At 43.2% G+C, this 18,487-nt stretch overlaps 3 protein-coding genes across 3 annotated transcripts; 1 reads left to right on the plus strand and 2 right to left on the minus strand.

The window, feature by feature from the left end:
• LOC123600447 (olfactory receptor 51Q1-like) lies at positions 1–957 on the plus strand. Its single transcript, XM_045482500.1, has one exon. It carries the CDS (start codon positions 4–6, stop codon positions 955–957), a length of 954 nt encoding a protein of 317 aa, XP_045338456.1. The 5' UTR covers positions 1–3.
• A 5,140-nt stretch (positions 958–6,097) lies between these two features.
• Positions 6,098–7,045, minus strand: LOC123602512 (olfactory receptor 51I2-like). Its single transcript, XM_045486994.1, has one exon. The coding sequence runs from the start codon at positions 7,043–7,045 to the stop codon at positions 6,098–6,100; it is 948 nt and encodes a 315-aa protein (XP_045342950.1).
• A 9,901-nt stretch (positions 7,046–16,946) lies between these two features.
• LOC123602513 (olfactory receptor 51I1) lies at positions 16,947–17,891 on the minus strand. The gene has a single exon (XM_045486995.1). The coding sequence runs from the start codon at positions 17,889–17,891 to the stop codon at positions 16,947–16,949; it is 945 nt and encodes a 314-aa protein (XP_045342951.1).
• Positions 17,892–18,487: the final 596 nt, after the last annotated feature.

Here is an 18,487-nt window from a genome sequence, read left to right on the forward strand (position 1 = left end):
GTCATGTCCAAGGTGACTAACAGCACCCAAGCACCCTTCTACTTCATCCTCACCGGCATCCCTGGATTTGAGGCCTCCCACATCTGGATCTCCATCCCCTTCTGCTGCCTCTACACCATCTCCATCATGGGGAACACCACCATTCTCACGGTCATCCGCAAGGAGCCATCCCTCCACCAGCCCATGTACCTATTTCTCTCCATGCTGGCCCTGACCGACCTGGGCCTCACCCTCACCACCCTGCCCACAGTCATGCAGCTCCTCTGGTTCAATGCTGATGAGATCGGCTTTGAAGCGTGTTTTGCACAGTTATTTTTCATTCATACATTCTCCTTTATGGAATCTTCTGTGTTGTTGGCCATGTCCTTTGATCGCTATGTGGCCATCTGCCGCCCCCTGCATTATGCCTCCACCCTCACCGGTGAAGTCATTGGCAAGATCGGCTTAGCCATCATTTGCCGCTGCGTCCTGGCTGTTCTCCCTTCCCTCTTCCTACTCAAGCGCCTGCCCTTCTGCCGCTCCCACCTTCTCTCTCACTCCTATTGCCTCCACCAGGATATGATCCGCCTCGTCTGTGCTGACATCCGGGTCAATAGCTGGTATGGATTTGCTCTTGCTTTGCTCATTATTGTGATGGACCCTTTGCTCATTGTGCTCTCCTACGCACTCATCCTGAAGAGTATCTTGGGCACAGCCTCCTGGACTGAGCGGTTCCGGGCCCTCAATAACTGTCTATCCCACGTGCTGGCTGTTCTGGTCCTTTATGTTCCCATGGTTGGAGTATCCATGACTCATCGATTTGCCAAGCACGCCTCTCCACTGGTCCACGTTATCATGGCCAATATCTACCTGTTGGCACCGCCTGTGATGAACCCCATCATTTATAGTGTCAAGACTAAGCAGATCCGTCAGAGAATTATCTGCCTCCTTTCCAAAAGAGATATGTGCTTAAGATGAAATAACAAATGTGTTAAATTACTCAGGAATTAGAGTCACAGGATTATGGGGAGGGTATGGTCAGAATGAGAAATGATGACTTTACAGCAATATGCCATCCTGTGTTAAGGCCGTATGACATTGTCTTGTCTTTTTGCAAATTTTTGTTTTGGAGAACCTAGCAGCACATATCCTACCTAAAAGAGATGTAGATCTGAATTGATAAGATTCTAGCACATTTACTTGCCAGTGGAGTGAGCTTCATTAATTGAGTTAAGATGTAATTTTCATCCTCCTTTCTGGATATACTTCTCTCCCATGGGCTTGGTTACTTACATTTGAAGGAATCCCTTCGCTGTTGCCTCCGCCACCCATTGCTAAAGCAGCTCCACTCAGGCATCCAGGTAAATTCTAGCTCCACTGCCCTGGCTCACCCTACTTCATAGACACGCCCCAACACTCTCCCGTAAAAGTAAAAAATAAAAAAGTGGTAAATCTTCCCGGGAGGATGGATGCAAATCAAGATGCTCAGCTATTCAGATTTATTTAATCAACATGATTTCAGCAGGTCAAATGAACACATGCAGAAGATTGGGGTGGAATGGTTAGGTCTCCCACAGTTAGAATAACACTCTCACCTTGTGACAGGTCCTTTAATATTTAGAATTAAACCTTCAAGTAAGTCTACAGATAGTAATTGGGGGAGTAGGAACTCATTTTTCTGACCAGAGAAGATTGTGTTTTTTAAAATTTAATGTCCTTAATGTGGCTCAAACTGTCAGGGGAAAGTTCCCTTTGGCGAATCCTGTACTGGAAAAGGTTCCAAGAGAAAGAATATGGCCTACTTGATCATTATTTTGTGGAAACCAGGTTGGCTCTCTCAGAAATATCAGCTATCACTGTGGTCACAGAAAGGCAGCTATAACTGTGGTCACAGCTTCTGATTACTGAACCCATAGTGCAGGTGGCCAGTATGAGGACTGTCTTAGATTTGAATCAACATAGGCAGGGCTTCAATAGGAGTGTAGTGGGGAGGGTAGGATTAGGAAGCAAAAGGCAGAGAGCAAGTGGGGGAAGGATGTCTTTCTCCACCGATATCCTTCCCCCCCCCCTTATTTTCCCACTTTCTTTACCAGAACCTAGGATTTAGCATGTTTCTCCAGAGGACCAAAGATCAGCTGGCATAGGGAAATAAATTGTAAAATGGGTGCCATGTGCAATGTCAGAACAGGAGAAATTAGGACCAGGAAATCCAAATGTTAAAAAAAAAAAAGTCAAAGAAATTGGTAGGAATATCGATCAAAGAAGACTTTTCTTTCAGTGGACAGTTACAGGCTTGAGAATTTCCCAAAACATCATGAGGGGAGAAAGAGTCTTGGGATTATGCCTGGTTTTGAAGAGGATCACATGACACCTTTAATAATATCTCTTTTTTTTCATTAATAATTGTGTGACATTTTGACCATCTTATGAAACTCTCTGAATTCACTTTTTGGATTTCTAAAACTGGGCTAATAATATTCAGCTCAAAAGGCTGAGAATTTCCAATGAAACGTGGTATGGAGAAGACATGGGCTTGTATCACCAAGGTGCTAGGTTTATAGGAATTGTTTTCTCCATCTCCCTTCCAAAAAGTTACACTCTGGATTGTGAATGGGAACATCTATGGAAGCATCTGTGTTCTCAACTCCATGAGAATAAGAATCAGGGGGGTTAAATGGTAATTGTCCACATGCACAGATGCTACCATTTCCCTCTCAAGACTTTCCCGGGTGGGAGGGTGGGTTTTTGAGGTGGAGGTGACAGAACAAAATTCAATTCAGGACAGTGAGATCTATCAGTGTCATAGGCTGAATTGCTGAATTGTGTCCCCTGAAAATTCATATTTAGAAATCCTAAGTCCCCGTATCTTAGCATGTGACTGTAAAGATAGGCTCTTCAAAGAGGAAATTAAATTAAAATGAGATTAGGATGGGTTTTAGTGCAATATGGCTGGTGTCCTGCAAAGAAGAGGCAAGTAAGACACACATCAGCACAAGCATGGTGGGAAGGCGATGGGATGACAGAGGGAGAAGATTGCCATCTACAAGCCAGGGGAGACAGGCCTCAAAGGAAACCAGTATGGTGAGAAATTGTGCAAGGCCTCCAGAGTCGTGAGAAGGTAAGTTTCTGTTGTTTCAGCCACCAAGTCTGTGGCACTTTGTTACAGTTGCCCTAATCGACTATTCCTACCCGTGGCCTGTATTTCTAGAACTATAAAATTAAGGTCAACTGTAGAAGATAGTAGAGATATTTCGGTTATAAAGAGACATGCGTTTGGAAACACAAAGAGAAATTCTTGGGCAAAATAAGTGTTTCCATGACCAGTGAATGGTCTGGCTGACTGTCTGGGTTATAAAATGTAGGCTAAGTAATAGAAGACAAGGCATGCATTGACTCCCAGCCAGGCTTATGTTGCTTGTGTGTCTGCATGATGTCTTTGCAGTGGCTGTTGAGAATTATCTCTGCCTTTTAAGTAATCTCTTAATGAGAGCTCTCTATCAACTGAATTTTATGGCCACGTATGTCCAGAACCTCAGACAACAGTCAATATTTAACTGGAACCAAAAAAAGATTAAATGAAGAATTCTGCTCCTATTCTTTGTTCAGGCTTTCTGTTTCCTGTCCCTAGACAAAACTGTTATTTGTGTATGTGTGCATATATGTATGTGTACGGTCTTCATGACTTAAGAAATCACATGATGCGTTTAAGAATTCAAAATAGATTTGCTTTCTGAAAAACTTTTTTGGCTAATGTTACATGTTTCTGCATAAGTTACTCACTGCCTCGGATCTAAACGACTATACGAGTCCCATTGGGATACAGAAGTGTGTATTTCATAAAATTCAGAAGATGGTATTCTTGACCCTTTTCGTATATAAATTTCATATAAATGAAATTATCCAGAGTAGTCTTTTGTGCCTGGCTGCTTTTGCTCCCCATGTTTTTGAGGTTCATTCATGTCTCTCTGTGGAGGATAGTTTGTTCCCTTTTATTGCTGAGTGATATTTCATCATATGGATATCCACAATTTTGCATATCCATTCACCTGCTGGTGGGCATTTGGCTTGTTTCATATTAGGGCTATTCCGAAAAAGCAATGCTGTGTACTTTTTATGTGAATACATGCTTTTACTTCTCCTGTGTAAATATCTAGCTGTGCCTGCTATGTCGTTTGCCAAAGCACTCACGCTATTTTATATTTCCGCCAGCAATACGTGACATCTTTGCTAACACTTAACACTGTCAGTCACTTAAATGTTAGTCATGCTAGATTGTTAAGTACTATCTTACTGTGGTTTTAACTGCATTGTATTTTATCATATTGTAAAATGTCTTCCTATACCCTGTACACAAGTCCTTTATGAGATATACGTACTGTAAATATCATCCCCCTGTCATTGGTTTGCTTTTTCATTTTCTTAATAACGTGTTTTGAAGAGCAGAGTTTCCAAAGTTCGGATGAATTGTATGCCTGTTAAACCTAATACAAAATTTGGGCTTGTATTTTGCATACACTTTTAAAAATAAAACTTTTTATTTCAAGATAATTGTAGATGTGTATGCAGTTGTAAGAAATAACCAGTCACCTTGACTTTACAGAAGCTGTCATTGGTGGACATGTAATCTAGTAATTCATGGCAAAAAGGTCACCACAACGTGATGAGCCGGATGAAGTCGAGAAGAATAGTTTATGGTGAGGAAAATGTTTGCATTGTAATTGGAGGCCTGGAAGTAAGAGAAACTGAAAACATGAGACCAGTTACTGATCAACCAACCCAGCCCTGTCAATCCACTCTACACAAAGACCTGTGTCCTTTAGGAAGTGTGAGAATGGTCCTTCTCCTTTGACTAGAGGTTTCTGGGAAACCCTAGAGAGCCATAGGCAGATAAAGCGGGACCAATGAGCCCCATGCTGACAGGGCTGAAAGAGGTGGAAGGTCAAGGAATAGACCCATCATGGGGTGCCTGGGCTCAGTCGGTCAGACTCTTGACTTCGGCACAGGTCATGATCTCGGGGTTCGTGAGAGTGAGCCCGACATCAGGCTCTGCACTGATGCATAGAGCCCACCTGGGATTCTCCCTATCTCTCCCTCTCTCTCTGCCCCTCCCCCACTCACATGGACACACATTCTCTCTCTCTCAAAATAAACAAACATTTATATATATTCCCATCACATGGGAAACAAAATAAACAAACATTTATATATATTCCCATCACATGGCATGCTGAGGTTACTGAAGGCTAAGGGGAAGGGAGGAAAGAAAAACAGGAGTAACCAGGTACAGTACCCCAGACCTACTAAGCCCTAAAAATAGGGTCTGAGATTCTAGTAGAAAGAATTTGGGTCTTTTGCTAGGAGTCTTAGGATCTAAAACCTGGGCATTATGAGATTGTCCCTATTTTACTTTATGCCTAAAATGAGGGAATTTAATCAACTGTTCCTCAATCTCAGAGTCTCCTAGTACATAAAGTTTTAGGGTGGAGGCCCTTAGATGGTGGTACAGAGAGTCTGATGCCTTCCACGACAGGAAGGAAGCTACTTTCTAAGCTCCCATACAATGTATTGTTTAAACAAGGACATTTTGGGGGAGGGAAAGGGAGTGCTACTGATAATGATGCTGAGGAAAGTAAGTGTAAACCATGATTATCTGGGGCAAACCAGAAAATATGCTCACCTTACTCAAAAGCACGTTCCTAGGATGATCTCTCTTGCTTGGGGTATATTCTTAATCCTTGCCTAACCTATCAAAAGCAGTAATTTGTTTCACCTCAATTCAAACATGATTAGGTCTCAAGTCTTTACTGTTATCTTGCTAGTTATCAGGCTTTTTGCTGGGACTTTTGAGGGGAAATGGAAAAATGAAATTCACTATCTCTGCCTTCACACTGATAACATCTGACGCGCATGTACACACATGCAGAGACCCACACATGTTGACAACCTGTGAAATAAAAAGGACTAGGGAGAACACCTGTGATCCAAGGTCAAGCCTGTGACAATGTTTAGAATCCCTCATTCCTATTCCTCCACTAAATGTCTGCTGTACAGCCCGGTCCACAGCAGAAACACCATCAGTTTATAGATGGACCCAAAGTCTCTGCCCTATTGGAGGGATTCAGAGCAATTTCCTCTTGCAGGAGAACAAGGTGAAAATCCCCTGTTGGATTGGCTTGGTCTTGACACTGTAGATGATGGGGTTGAGCACAGGAGGCACAAAGAGGTAGACGCTAGACATGAGTGTGTGGACCAGGGGTGAGGCATGCTTGGCAGCACGATGCATCACAGACACACCAATCATGGGCACGTAGTACATGAGCACTGCACAGATATGTGACACACACGTGTTGAGGGCCTTCCGCCGTCCCTCCCCAGAAGCAATGCCCAGCACCGTGTAAAGAATCAGCACATAAGAGACAATGATAAGCAGTGAGTCCAGCCCAAAAGTGGCCAGGACAATGGCCAAACCCAGGATGCTACTGAGCTTCGTATCAGCACAAGGCAGCTGGATCAGGTCTGAGTGGAGGCAGTAGGAATGGGAGAGTACATTGGTGTGGCAATAGGGCAGTTGTTTCAAAAGGACTGGAAGTGGGGCCATGAGCGTCACACTCTTCAGTGTGATGCCCAGACCCATGCAAATGATACGTGGCAGGGTTAGGATGGCCTTATATCGCAGTGGATTGTAGATGGCTACAAAGCGGTCATAACTCATGGCCAACAGGACCCCTGATTCCATGCAGGAGAAAGTGTGGATGAAGAACATCTGAGCCAGGCAGCCATCCAAGTCAATCTGGTGGGCATCAAACCAAAGAATACCCATGACAGTGGGCAGTGTAGACACAGAAACACCCACCTCTGTCACAGCCAACATGGAGAGAAACAAGTACATGGGCTCGTGTAGGGCAGGGTCTGCCTGCACTGCTGCCATGATTAGGTTGTTACCCACAATGGCCACAATATACACAGTGAAGAAAGGAATGGAAAGCCAGCCATGTTGGGCCTCCAATCCTGGGATGCCAGTCAGGAAGACGGATAGGTCAAGACTTCCATTGCTTTCAGCTGCCATGTCACCAACAGCAGAGATAAGCCTTCACCTACATTTGAAAAAAAAAATGAAATTAACTTCCTCCTGAAGGTCTTCTGCCTTCACAGTCCACTGCAAACGCTGAAGGAAGGATATGGAAGGAAGTGGGGGAAATTGGAAACATCTACATCATTCGGGGTAAAAACATAACAGACATTCCTCTCACCTCCTATTTCCCTGACCTCTAGAATCCTTAAATTTTACATGTAAAAGAGATATTTGAGGCTGGCTGATCTTATGAGAGACAGCATAGCTTAAAAATTAAGAGCAAAATACTAGAATAAATCAAGCCTGTCAAAATCCATACTCAGCCAGTTACTAGATGTATGATATGGACAGTTTATTTATATTCTGATCCAAAGGGGTTTTTGTTTACTTGTTTTGTTTTTGTACTTGTCAAGTGGAGATATTAATGATACTTTTATTTGTGTATAAGAAATAAATGGGAAAATTAAGATCATATGTTCAGTGTTTTAGAGCTCTATATGTGGATTCTATCACACCTCAGCTGGAAGCCCAGTTAAAGCTCAGCTTACTCTCAGTGTGACCTTGAACAGGTAACTTAACCTTCCCAAGTTTCAGTGTGTCCGTTTGTAAATTAGGGATAAAAATATATTTGCCTCATGTGGTTGTTGGTGAACACAATATTGTATGGCATATAAAACGCTGAATAAATATAAACTCTTTTACCCTTAGGGAGACAATAAGACCCAGAGAGGAAGATTAAGTCGTATACCAAAAGCCTGAATCAGTATCCACAGAACATAAGTCATGGCTTAGATGTGCAGGGTCTCCTGGTAGTGATGTTTCCATTTCCCTATGGAGATGAGAGAGAGTAAACCTCAGGATCTAGGATGGAATCATTAGAAAGAATTGCATTTCAGCTCTGCCAGTGTAGATCTGAGAAAACAAGGACACCAAGGATAACGGAGGACACTGCTAACCACTCTGCTCAGGGAAAAAAACGTTTTGAATGAAAATGAGACAGGGGTTTTACAAAACTGATAAAGGGAGAAATACGAATAAAAGTGGAAAATGATATGGACATCCCAACTGAGAATTCTACGAATACACAAATGACTTCTAAATTTAAAAACAAGAGTTCAGAGTGAGAAGATGTATTGGCTTCAAAATAGCAGGTCTGATCTGGAATCCATGGAGAGATCAAAGACACAGAGAAAAGGACTCCATTAGTTGCAAGAGATCAGGAAGAATTAGTTAAACCCCAATCAGAAGGTGAAAATAAGGTGCCTGGGTGGCTCAGTCAGTTAAGTGTCCAACTCTTGATGTCAACTCAGGTCACAATCTCACGACTGGTCGTACGATAGAGCCCTGAGTCAGGCTCCATACTAGGTGTGGATCCTGCTTAAGATTCATTCCCGGGGCACCTAGGTGGCTCAGTCAGTTAAGCGTCAGACTTCAGCTCAGGTCACGATCTCACAGTTTGTGAGTTCAAGCCCTGCATCGGGCTCTGTGTCAGCACAGAGCCTGGAGCTAGCTTCTGATTCTGTCTCTGTCTCTGTCTCTGTTTCTCTCTCTCTCTCTGCCCCTCCACTGCTCACGCTCTGTCTCTCTCTCCACAATAAAATAAACATTTAAAACAATCAAAAAAAATTATTCATTCTCTCTCTCTCTCTCTCTCTCTCTCTCTCTCTCTGTCTCCCCCTCTGCCCTTCCCCTTCTCACACTCCCACTAAAAAAAAAAGTTTTAGAAAAAAGGTAAAAATAATATGTGATATGATATAAGGTACCAGGGGCACCACAATTAAAATAACAACTGAGATAACATAACTTAAATTTGTAAAACAATTTTTTTTTTAATTTTCTTTAAATGTTTATTTTTTTTTTTGAGAGAGGGAGAGAGAGAGAGACAGACAGTTCAAGCAGGGAGGCAGCAGACAGAGAGGGAGACACAGAATCTGAACAGAAGAATTCTGAACACAGAATCCAGGCTCTGAGCTGTTAACACACAGCCTGAGGTGGGACTCGAACTCCTGAACCGTGAGATCGTGACCTGAGCTGAAGTCAAACACTTAACCCACTGAGACACCCAGGCACCCCTGTAAAACAAATTTTAAAAGATGAAGTAGGAAGGTGCATTCACAACTGGTATACAAGCTGAATTCTCCCCAATGATCAGTTCACTTCTTCACGCAAGCGACACAGATGTGTGATTCACAGATTCTTGACCAATTCTTTACCCTGTGGTTACCTCCTGGATGTGACATGGTCCATATTCATCTAACGAGTTTAATAGGAATACTCCACTGGAATGGACAGACAGTCAGGACAATATGCAGCTAAGAGAATGCAAGAAGCTATGACCATGGAGAGACACAAGGTGACAGTGAGAAGGGCCCCAGAGCTGCCTCCTCATACTCTCTTCACTCTGGAGCCCTCTCTTTATGAACCAGCCCTGCTGAAATCCCATGCACTCTATTTCCCAAGCTTCCCTCAAGAGTAACAACTTTTGTGACGGGTGATATACTGACTTGTGTTTTTATCCATCTGCATCCCTTGGCCCTACCTTGTAGATCAGTGGTTCTCAATCTTGGCTACACATTAGAATCACCTAGGAAACTTAAAAATCCCAGTGCTCACGTAACACCCCAAACCAATTAAATTAGAATCTTTGGATGCAGTATCCAGTTATCAATATGTTTTAAAGCTTCCAAAATGAACCCAACATTGAGCACCACTCCAGACCCATCTTCTGATACTCCTACAGTGACAGTTTATTAGACAAAATTGTAACTTTCAAGGACTCCCCAAGTTAGCTTTTTTATTTAAGACCGCCTTCCTACCCCACTCCTGACCTGTAACTTAAACATTTCCTTGTGCCTTATTGTCTGCTAGATTTTTCAACATCCTGGAGCTCCTCTAAATAAACTTGGGTGTGCTCATAATGCTCTGTGGGTATCTCCAAGGTGATGCCCACAGATGTAACCCGGGTTGGGGGCTAGTGTTGCATATCACTCCCATGAAAGTGCACCTAAAGAGAGAGCATTTGACGGCTGTGTCTAATTATCTCACCTGTGGGTCTCCCCCGCCCCTGATAAAGCCTCATCTTTGGCAGGAAGTAACAGTAAAGCCATGGAAGCACGAGCCACGATCCATGGTGTGGAGCGGGAACACGCAAGCTGGAGAATGGGAAAGGCAGTACCCAGGAGAGCACAGTTCCAGGAAATTGACTCATATGATAAATTGGATCATAGAAATGATAACCAGGGTGGGAATAAGCAGAGAGGCCACTTTCCCATTCCAAGCTGCCCCATGTTAGTCCCGTAACAATCACGTTAACTAAACCAGTAAAGAGGTGAATCTGGTTCTTCCAACTGTAAGTCCTGCGGTCTTTCCTATGAAGTCCAGCAGCAGCTTCTGAAACTGAAGCCACGTAAGTGAGAAGAATGGGGAGATGCTGGAGAACTTGGTCTTCTTTATTTCCACAGGCAGTGCAAAGGACAGGATGGCAGACACACACTCTTTCCTGACTCCTACACAGACTGGGGGCCAAGAGAAAGTGAACAGGAGTTAAGTGACCTTCTAAAGGTCCACTGATTCCATTGCCAACTGATTCCACTGCCTCTCAGAAGTCCACTGATTCCATTGCCAACTTACAGTCTCTCTAAAACCTGAAACCAGAGTCCAACCTTGCACCCACTCAGAGAGTCCCCTCCATGGCATCTTTATCCAACTATCACCCGCACTCAGCTTGAACATTCCCAGTGATGGCAAGCTCACTGTACCTAAAGCCACTATCCTGGTTAGATGCGCTGACTTACAAAGTCTTACTTTGGGCTTAAAGGTTCTTCCTCCACATCATATATAATTGCTGCAGACACAGAGACACAACAGTCTTTTTCAGATTTCACCTGAATATTGTTCTTCATGGTATCTGCTAATTTCTTGAAAACTACATCTCAACTTGCAAACATAGATTTACTTGTGCAATTATTTGTTTAATGCCTGTAGCCCCTCTTAGACTGTAAACTCCACCAAAATAAAGAGGAGTATTGACTTTTTTCATTTTGTGTAATTAGACCCCCAATACTAGCACAGGGTCAAGCACATAACAGATGATTAATAAATACTGTAACTGGATAGATAAATAAATAACTGAATAGATACATTGTATCTGAATATGCCAAACATAATATTCTGTAACCTTCCCTTGTTCAGATTATCTATCTTAAATTATTTTTGCTGTTCAAAGTAGCTGATTTTTCATTTCCTCACCATATATCCCCCTGTCCAGGTGACTCACAGATCATCAGTCTAATATGAATCAACGGTGCAATATGTAGCTTATAAAAACTTCATGGGTTTTAGTCTTTGCTAAAAGAAGTATTTTATTCAGAAGATAATACGTCCTAACATGCACACATACAATTCTATATTTTATCCCCACTGCTTACATCGTCCGTATCTTCTTTGATAATGTTCTTAAGTCCCACCAGTAGTCAGACTGAAAACTTCCATTTTATCTGAAGCTTTTCCTAACACTTTTTAAGCACAAATAATAATTTTATCACCTGTGACTTTAAAATAACTGTACATACTTTTCCCATTTTGCTAGAATTACATTCATGCCTCTGTCTTCCCTGTCCTGAGCTCTTTTACAGTCAGACCTGTGCTTAGTTCAATCTTGTCTTCCTAACACTTCACGGAATTCTAACACAAAGACATGCTTAAGAAATCATGAATTAATAAATAAAAGCATGACCATACTGCTTGGGACCATAATGGAAGTACATTCAGCTCTGGGCTCCACACTGCAGATGGGAGGTAAACCAACTGGGACACACTCAAAGGCAAGGGGATCAAGTCATTTAAACAGCATGGAAGGAGTCAGTGGTGCTTTGAGAAGAGGAGATAGAGAGGAGGTAGAGATGTGTGGGGGTGGGTGTAAGAGGTGATGAGCAATAAACAGAGATCATAGGCAGTCAGTCTGGGGCCCAGGTAAGGAGGATTTTTCTAAGAGTCAAAGCTGCACAATAGGGATAAGAAACTTCTGGTCAGTGGAGACGTTCACACACTGAATAATCCTTGATGGGAATATTAGAGGGACAATTCCAGCATCCGCTGAATTAGGATTAAAGGCTCTTTCACCTGCCTTTCCGCCCTCACACTTACGTCCAGACTGCCAAGGTCTCTCTTATTCCATGACACTGAGAGTATCATGGCTGCAGATCCGTGTGGGACCCAACAGAGATCAGAGATCATGGCGCCCCCTGCCAGGTGATCCCGTGTCTTTCTCTAAACCAGTCTCCAGCAGCCTTATCTGAAAGTGTGTGGGAGGACACGGGGGCATTTGAATAAATATTACTCTATGTGTAGGAAACCTACCTGAAAATAAGATCTGGGGACTTTTTTCCTAGTAAACCTCTCCTTCACTGGCCAAACAAACTGTAGTGAATACACAGCACGCATGTGCCTTAACAGAGACTCACTCAAAGATACAGAGACATGAGAGAGACCAAGAGAACCTCAGGGGCACAAATGGAATTGCAGACAGAACACTTGTGCACATACCTAGGAGATGCAAATAGACTCAGATTCACCTGAGAGAGCTTTGTGAAGTAGCTTTTGGATTGATTGCGGGTAGGCCAGAGCTCACAATGGCACCGGAATGAGCCTCAGGCAGGCACTGGCCAAGAGAGTAGGTGGACTCTGTGTCCCTGAGAGTCCCCAGAGCCCAGGGCCTTGGGGTCTGCGTTGTGCCCGAGGGTGATGCTGAACTGGTTATGGGGAAAGGAGGGAGATGAGATCTCGCCTTGGGGACAGAAGGAAAAGAAAAAACACATCCTCTAGAGATACTGCCCTGTCTCCACACAAAAAATAAAATCCTAACTCCTTCCCTATGTTGAAGAGGATGGAAATAAATTTCTACAAGCTCCATGACAACATCCCCTCTGCCCTCAAGTGTCCAATTTCAAAACTGGAACTCTGCACCCTTAATCCAGCATCTACCTCCTCATATTCTGGGCTTAAAACCTATATCTGAGGCATAACCTAAAGTTTAGACCCCAGTGGGCAAACTCTAGGACTCAGAGATCAAGAGAAGAGAGGTTGGAGCCCAGAGTTTCACCAATAGGGGATATAACCAAGCTTCCTTATCCACTTATGATGACTGTTACCTACTCAATTTTCACTCCTATCCCTACTACTCAACCTCTCACCAAGCTCCAAAAGATGAAGGTCTCTTCCAGGAGAGACGTCCCAAGATACTGAAAGACCATGGGGTACAAAGTCACAGAGATGTAGGTTTGAGTCAAAGGTCTACCATCTACCAGACTTTATATTTCAAGAAACTAGAATTTCTTCAACTTAGAACCTAATTCATAAGGAAGATAGTAACCATTTATAGGGGTAGACATTCAAATGAAAAGAAGAAAGTGACATTTTTTTTAATTTTTTTTTAACATTTATTTATTTTTGAGACAGAGAGAGACAGAGCATGAATGGGGGAGGGTCAGAGAGAGGGAGACACAGAATCTGAAACAGGCTCCAGGCTCTGAGCTGTCAGCACAGAGCCCGACGCGGGGCTTGAACCCACGGACCGTGAGATCATGACCTGAGCCGAAGTCGGCCGCTTAACCGACTGAGCCACCCAGGCGCCCCGAAAGTGACATTTTTAATGCGATTGCACCACATATGATAATTATCCTTATTATAAATTTTAGTGGACTCCCCAATTTCAGATCCCTCTAATAAATTCTTTCCCCCAGATACCTAGACTTCCCATTAAGTATTTCAGTTGACCTCTTCTTTATTTCAGTTTCAAGTAGGGTGTAAGTGTATTTCGGGGAGAAATAGCAGAAGAGCTCTCTCCCCTTTCTTAATCAAAGGGTGGGATGCGTGGGGAAAGCAAAGAGAACATGGATATAGAGTAAATTTCCCCTTCCCCATATGGAACTTTGAACTATCTCATAGAGGCAGTTTAAGAGCAATTTCTGCTTTCCCATTACTGTAGAATTGTTTGCATTAGGTTAATGACTTGGGAACCTGGAGATGGAATTCAGAAGAACACAGATGACAATTTTGTGAATAAGGTCACAGAATCATGGGGGAAAAAGAGACCTAAAAATGCCTCAGAATAGGCATTAGTCCCTGGTGAGAAGGGGCCAGGATTTCAAAAGTCATAGAGCAAAGTAACTTTAGCTATGTCATTAGGGACAACATGATGTGGATCAGATCAGATCCATTTCATCAGATCAGATCAGATCAGCATCTGATCAGCATCAGATCAGCATCAGATCAGGTCCAATTCATTCATTTATTTAATTAGTCACTTGGTTGTTCATTTATTTACCATGTATTGGGTGTACCAAACACTGTGCTAGGTGTAGGATTTTAGGTTTGACTGCCATTATCTCTCTTTTTTGACTTTTGAGAAGTCCTTTTAAGAATCAGTTTCTGCCTCTGTTTAATGACAAGAAAAGTAAAGAGAAACCCTATGTACTCGTTCAAAGGGATAATACTAAACATAGCACCTGTACAAATCCCAACAAAAGGGACTTATAAATTAGAAGTGTTAAAAGTCATCTCTGGGGAAATTATGAAACATTTTCCCCCACAAAGCTTAAAAAGAGGAATCAATTTGCCCTATAAAATAGAAGTGAGATTTTCCAGAGCAGATTGAAGCAAAGACAGGCACAATGCAGGTAGGTGTTTGGTGTAGAAGAATATAACCACGTTAAGCAGATGTCTTCTAAAAAAGGAAATACTTGCTTCAGAAAAAAAGTTCATAGACTTTTTAGAAATGAGAGAGAAACCTCAGAAGATGTGCTGGTCAGGGGACTTATATGCATTGAAATCCCAATGACACAGAACTGTTGCAAGGTCCCACATCCCACTGTGACAACCAGCTGATTTTTGCCTCCCAGGTTCTAACTGCCTAATGGGCAACCTTAAAATTGGAGCTTGCCTGAATTTTGGATTCCAGGTAGGTTGTGATGGCATGGGGGATAAAGAAGGGAATCGCACGATGGAACAGGGGCCTCACAGTGACTGTGGAATGGCTGGTGATTGTTCATCAAATCCTTCTGTGAAGCTATTTCAATGTTCCCACTTCGTGGAGATAAAAGTCTCTGAGTCGGCATTTCCCGTCACCACCTGCATCATATGCCTAGTTGTCCTGCACTCAGTCTCCCCAAGCTTTATTTATTTTTGTAAATGTTTATTTATTTATTTTGACAGAGAAAGACAGAGCATGGGCGGGGTAGGGGCAGAAAGAGCAGGAGACAGAGAATCCCAAGCTGACTCCGTGCTGTCAGTGCACAGCCCAATGCAAGGCTTGATCCCATGAACTGTGAGATCATGGCCCGAGCCAAAATTAAGAGTCAGAAACTCAACCAACTGAGACATCCAGGCACCCTGCCCCAGCTTTAAAAACCACCCATGATCTGACTAGGCGGTCTCTCAAGATCATGTTTCCCAAGCTTCTCAGTGTGAAACTTCCCCTTCGTCTAAACAAAGCTGTTTGGAATTCTCCTAAATATTCTAGACCAATATTCTAGGTTAAAGCTTCTCTCAACCTTTGACATATATCAGAATTACCCAGAGGGCTTATTAAAAACACAGATTGCTAGAGGGGCCTGGGCGGCTCAGTCGGTTGAGCGTCCAATTTTGGCTCAAGTCATGATCTCATGGTTTGTGGGTTCAAGCCCCGCATCGGGCTCTGTGCTGACAGCTCAGAGCCTGCAGCCTGCTTCAAATTCTGTGTCTCTCCTCTCTCTGCCCCTCCCATGTTCATGCTTTGTCTCTCTCTGTCTCTCAATAATAAATAAACATTAAGAATAAAAAATTTTAAAAACATGCTTTGTCTCTCTCTGTCTCTCAATAATAAATAAACATTAAGAATAAAAAATTTTAAAAAAACAACAACACAGATTGCTAGACCTCACCCCCCAGAGTTTCTGGTTCAGAAGATCTGAGGAAAGTCCTGAGAATTTGTACACTTAACAAGTTCCCAATCATGGCTGATGATGCTGGTCTGGGAATCACACTTTGAGAAACACTTGTCCAGACTCTTATACTTTGTGGGTCTCGCCATTTTCGTTACATATCAGATAGGCATTACCTGAAAGATGTCTGAAAGAGTAGTGCTGTGCTTCTCAAGCTTTAGTCACTGAACAGACTGTATTTAGTCTTATTAAATACAATTTGAATCCAGTAGGTCTTGTGTGAGGAGAAGAGTCTGTTTCTCCTAACAAGCTACCAGGTACACCAGTGTGGTTGTTGTCCATTGGGCCACACTTGGAACAGTAAGGTTCTAGCCTTCTTTTGCCTCAATATTTCTTCTCAAGCAGTTATTCATGCTATTTTTGCTAAGATCATTATCTTCTTTTTTCCTGCCACCCTGTCCCAAGTACCTTAACCTTACCTCTCATCTTTCACAAACTACTTGACACACACACACACACACACACACACTTAACTTGACCTCCACAAACCAAACGGGTCCTCTTTCTCACATGAAGCACCAAGCCTTTACAGAATTTTGTCTCCAATGTTTATTATTTCCCCCACTCTAGGTGGTAGTAGAATTATTTGCGTTCAGCCTATTTCCTCTGTAAAACTTCCATTGTTTCCATATGTCAAACATTTTTCAGGGCATCTGTTACTCTTTTATATGCTTTTTCCTTGATATGTCTATCTCTTACTTAACAGTTCACCTCGTTCACCATCATAACATTCTTAGTGACTGGCACTAGCTTTTTCACATGGTGAATGATCAACACATATTTAGGTCATTTTATTGAGTCAGCTGTTCTTTTATTCGTTCTGTATTCACAACTATCAAGGTCCTGGTTCCCCTCCTGTGTCTCAGCATTCCTCAAGCTGGCAAACAAGTCCAAGTCCTTTCTCTCAGTAGCCTTCCTCAGCTCTGGGATTTATAGAGGACTTTGAGGATCCCTCTGCGTATCTCCTTTGTCTTCACACTGTAGATGATGGGGTTGAGCATGGGGGGTACAAACAGGTAGACATTGGACATCATGACATGAACAACAGGTGGGGCACTCTTCCAGAAGCGGTGGATCATGGAGACAGTAATTATGGGCACATAAAAAGCCAGCACTGCACAGATGTGTGACATGCAGGTGTTGAAGGCCTTGAGCCGCTGCTCCTGAGATGCGATGGCCAGCACGGCTCTGAGGATCAATGCATAAGAAAGCAGGATGAACGCTGAGTCTACACCATAGGTGAAAATGACCACAAAAAGCCCATAGATGTTGTTAACATGGGTGTCTCCACACGCCACTTTCATGAGATCTGGATGGAGGCAGTATGAGTGATGCAGAACTTTGCCCTTGCAGAAGGGCAGCCGTTTTACCAAAAAGGGGAAAGGGAAAAGAGTGATGAAACTCTTGGTGAGGATGCCCAGGCCCATAACCAGGATGCGGCTGTTGGTGAGCACAGTAGCATAGCGCAGTGGGTCACAAATAGCCACAAAACGATCAAAGCTCATGGCCAACAGTATGCCTGATTCCATGAAAGAGAAAGTGTGGATGAAGAACATCTGGACCAAGCAGGCATCGAAGCCAATATGGCGGTGGTTGAAGCAGAAGGTAGCAAGCACAGTGGGAAGTGTAGACAAGGACACTCCCAGATCGTTGAGAGAGAGCATAGAGAGGAAGCAGTACATGGGCTGGTGCAGAGCAGGCTCCTGAACCACCAGAGTGAGGATGCTGAGGTTGCCTATGATGGAAATCAGGTAGAGGATGCAGAAAATCAGGGCAACCCAGGCATGGCCTGTCTGCATCCCAGGAATGCCTGTGAGCTGGAGTGTGGCTGGCTGGAAGGGGGTACCATTGACACCCAACATGGCAGGCAGGTGGGAGAGTGCAGATGGGGGATAAGCCCCTGAAGATATATTGGGGGGGTTCTTCACTTTCTTTCAGACATCCTGTCTCCAACACAAAAGGTTAGAGATTGAAAGAGTTTATCTATGTTCCTGCTTCTCCCATCAGACTATGAGCTCTTTGAAGACAGTAACTGGGTTCTAATAATTTCTGTATCATCAGGGCCCAGCACCCTGTCTGAGCCATAGTAGGAACTCCATGAAGGTGTGATGATCAGGTGAGGGCCCATGACGTGGCAAAGCAACAGGGTAGGAGACAACTGGAATGATGCTCCCTAATCTTCCCCTTAAAGTGCATCATGCTTTCCCATCTGGTCTCACCCCAGAAGCCATATTCTGGAAATGTGGAACAAACAGAAATTAAGATAAACGGGGGAAAAGAAACACCACCATGTCTTTGGGAGCCCTGTGGTCAATGGTTCAGATGAAGCCTCTACTGTTGTACACGTATAGCTTCAATAAGCTGTACTCAGACTTCTCCTCGTGCTCACAATCCCATAGCACACCCTGAATGTGTCATCACCAGAAACGGTTCCACCTCTGAAATCTTAAATTCCATT

The sequence above is a fragment of the Leopardus geoffroyi genome, chromosome D1, assembly GCF_018350155.1.
Source record: "Leopardus geoffroyi isolate Oge1 chromosome D1, O.geoffroyi_Oge1_pat1.0, whole genome shotgun sequence".
In the NCBI taxonomy this organism is placed as follows: Eukaryota; Metazoa; Chordata; class Mammalia; order Carnivora; family Felidae; genus Leopardus; species Leopardus geoffroyi.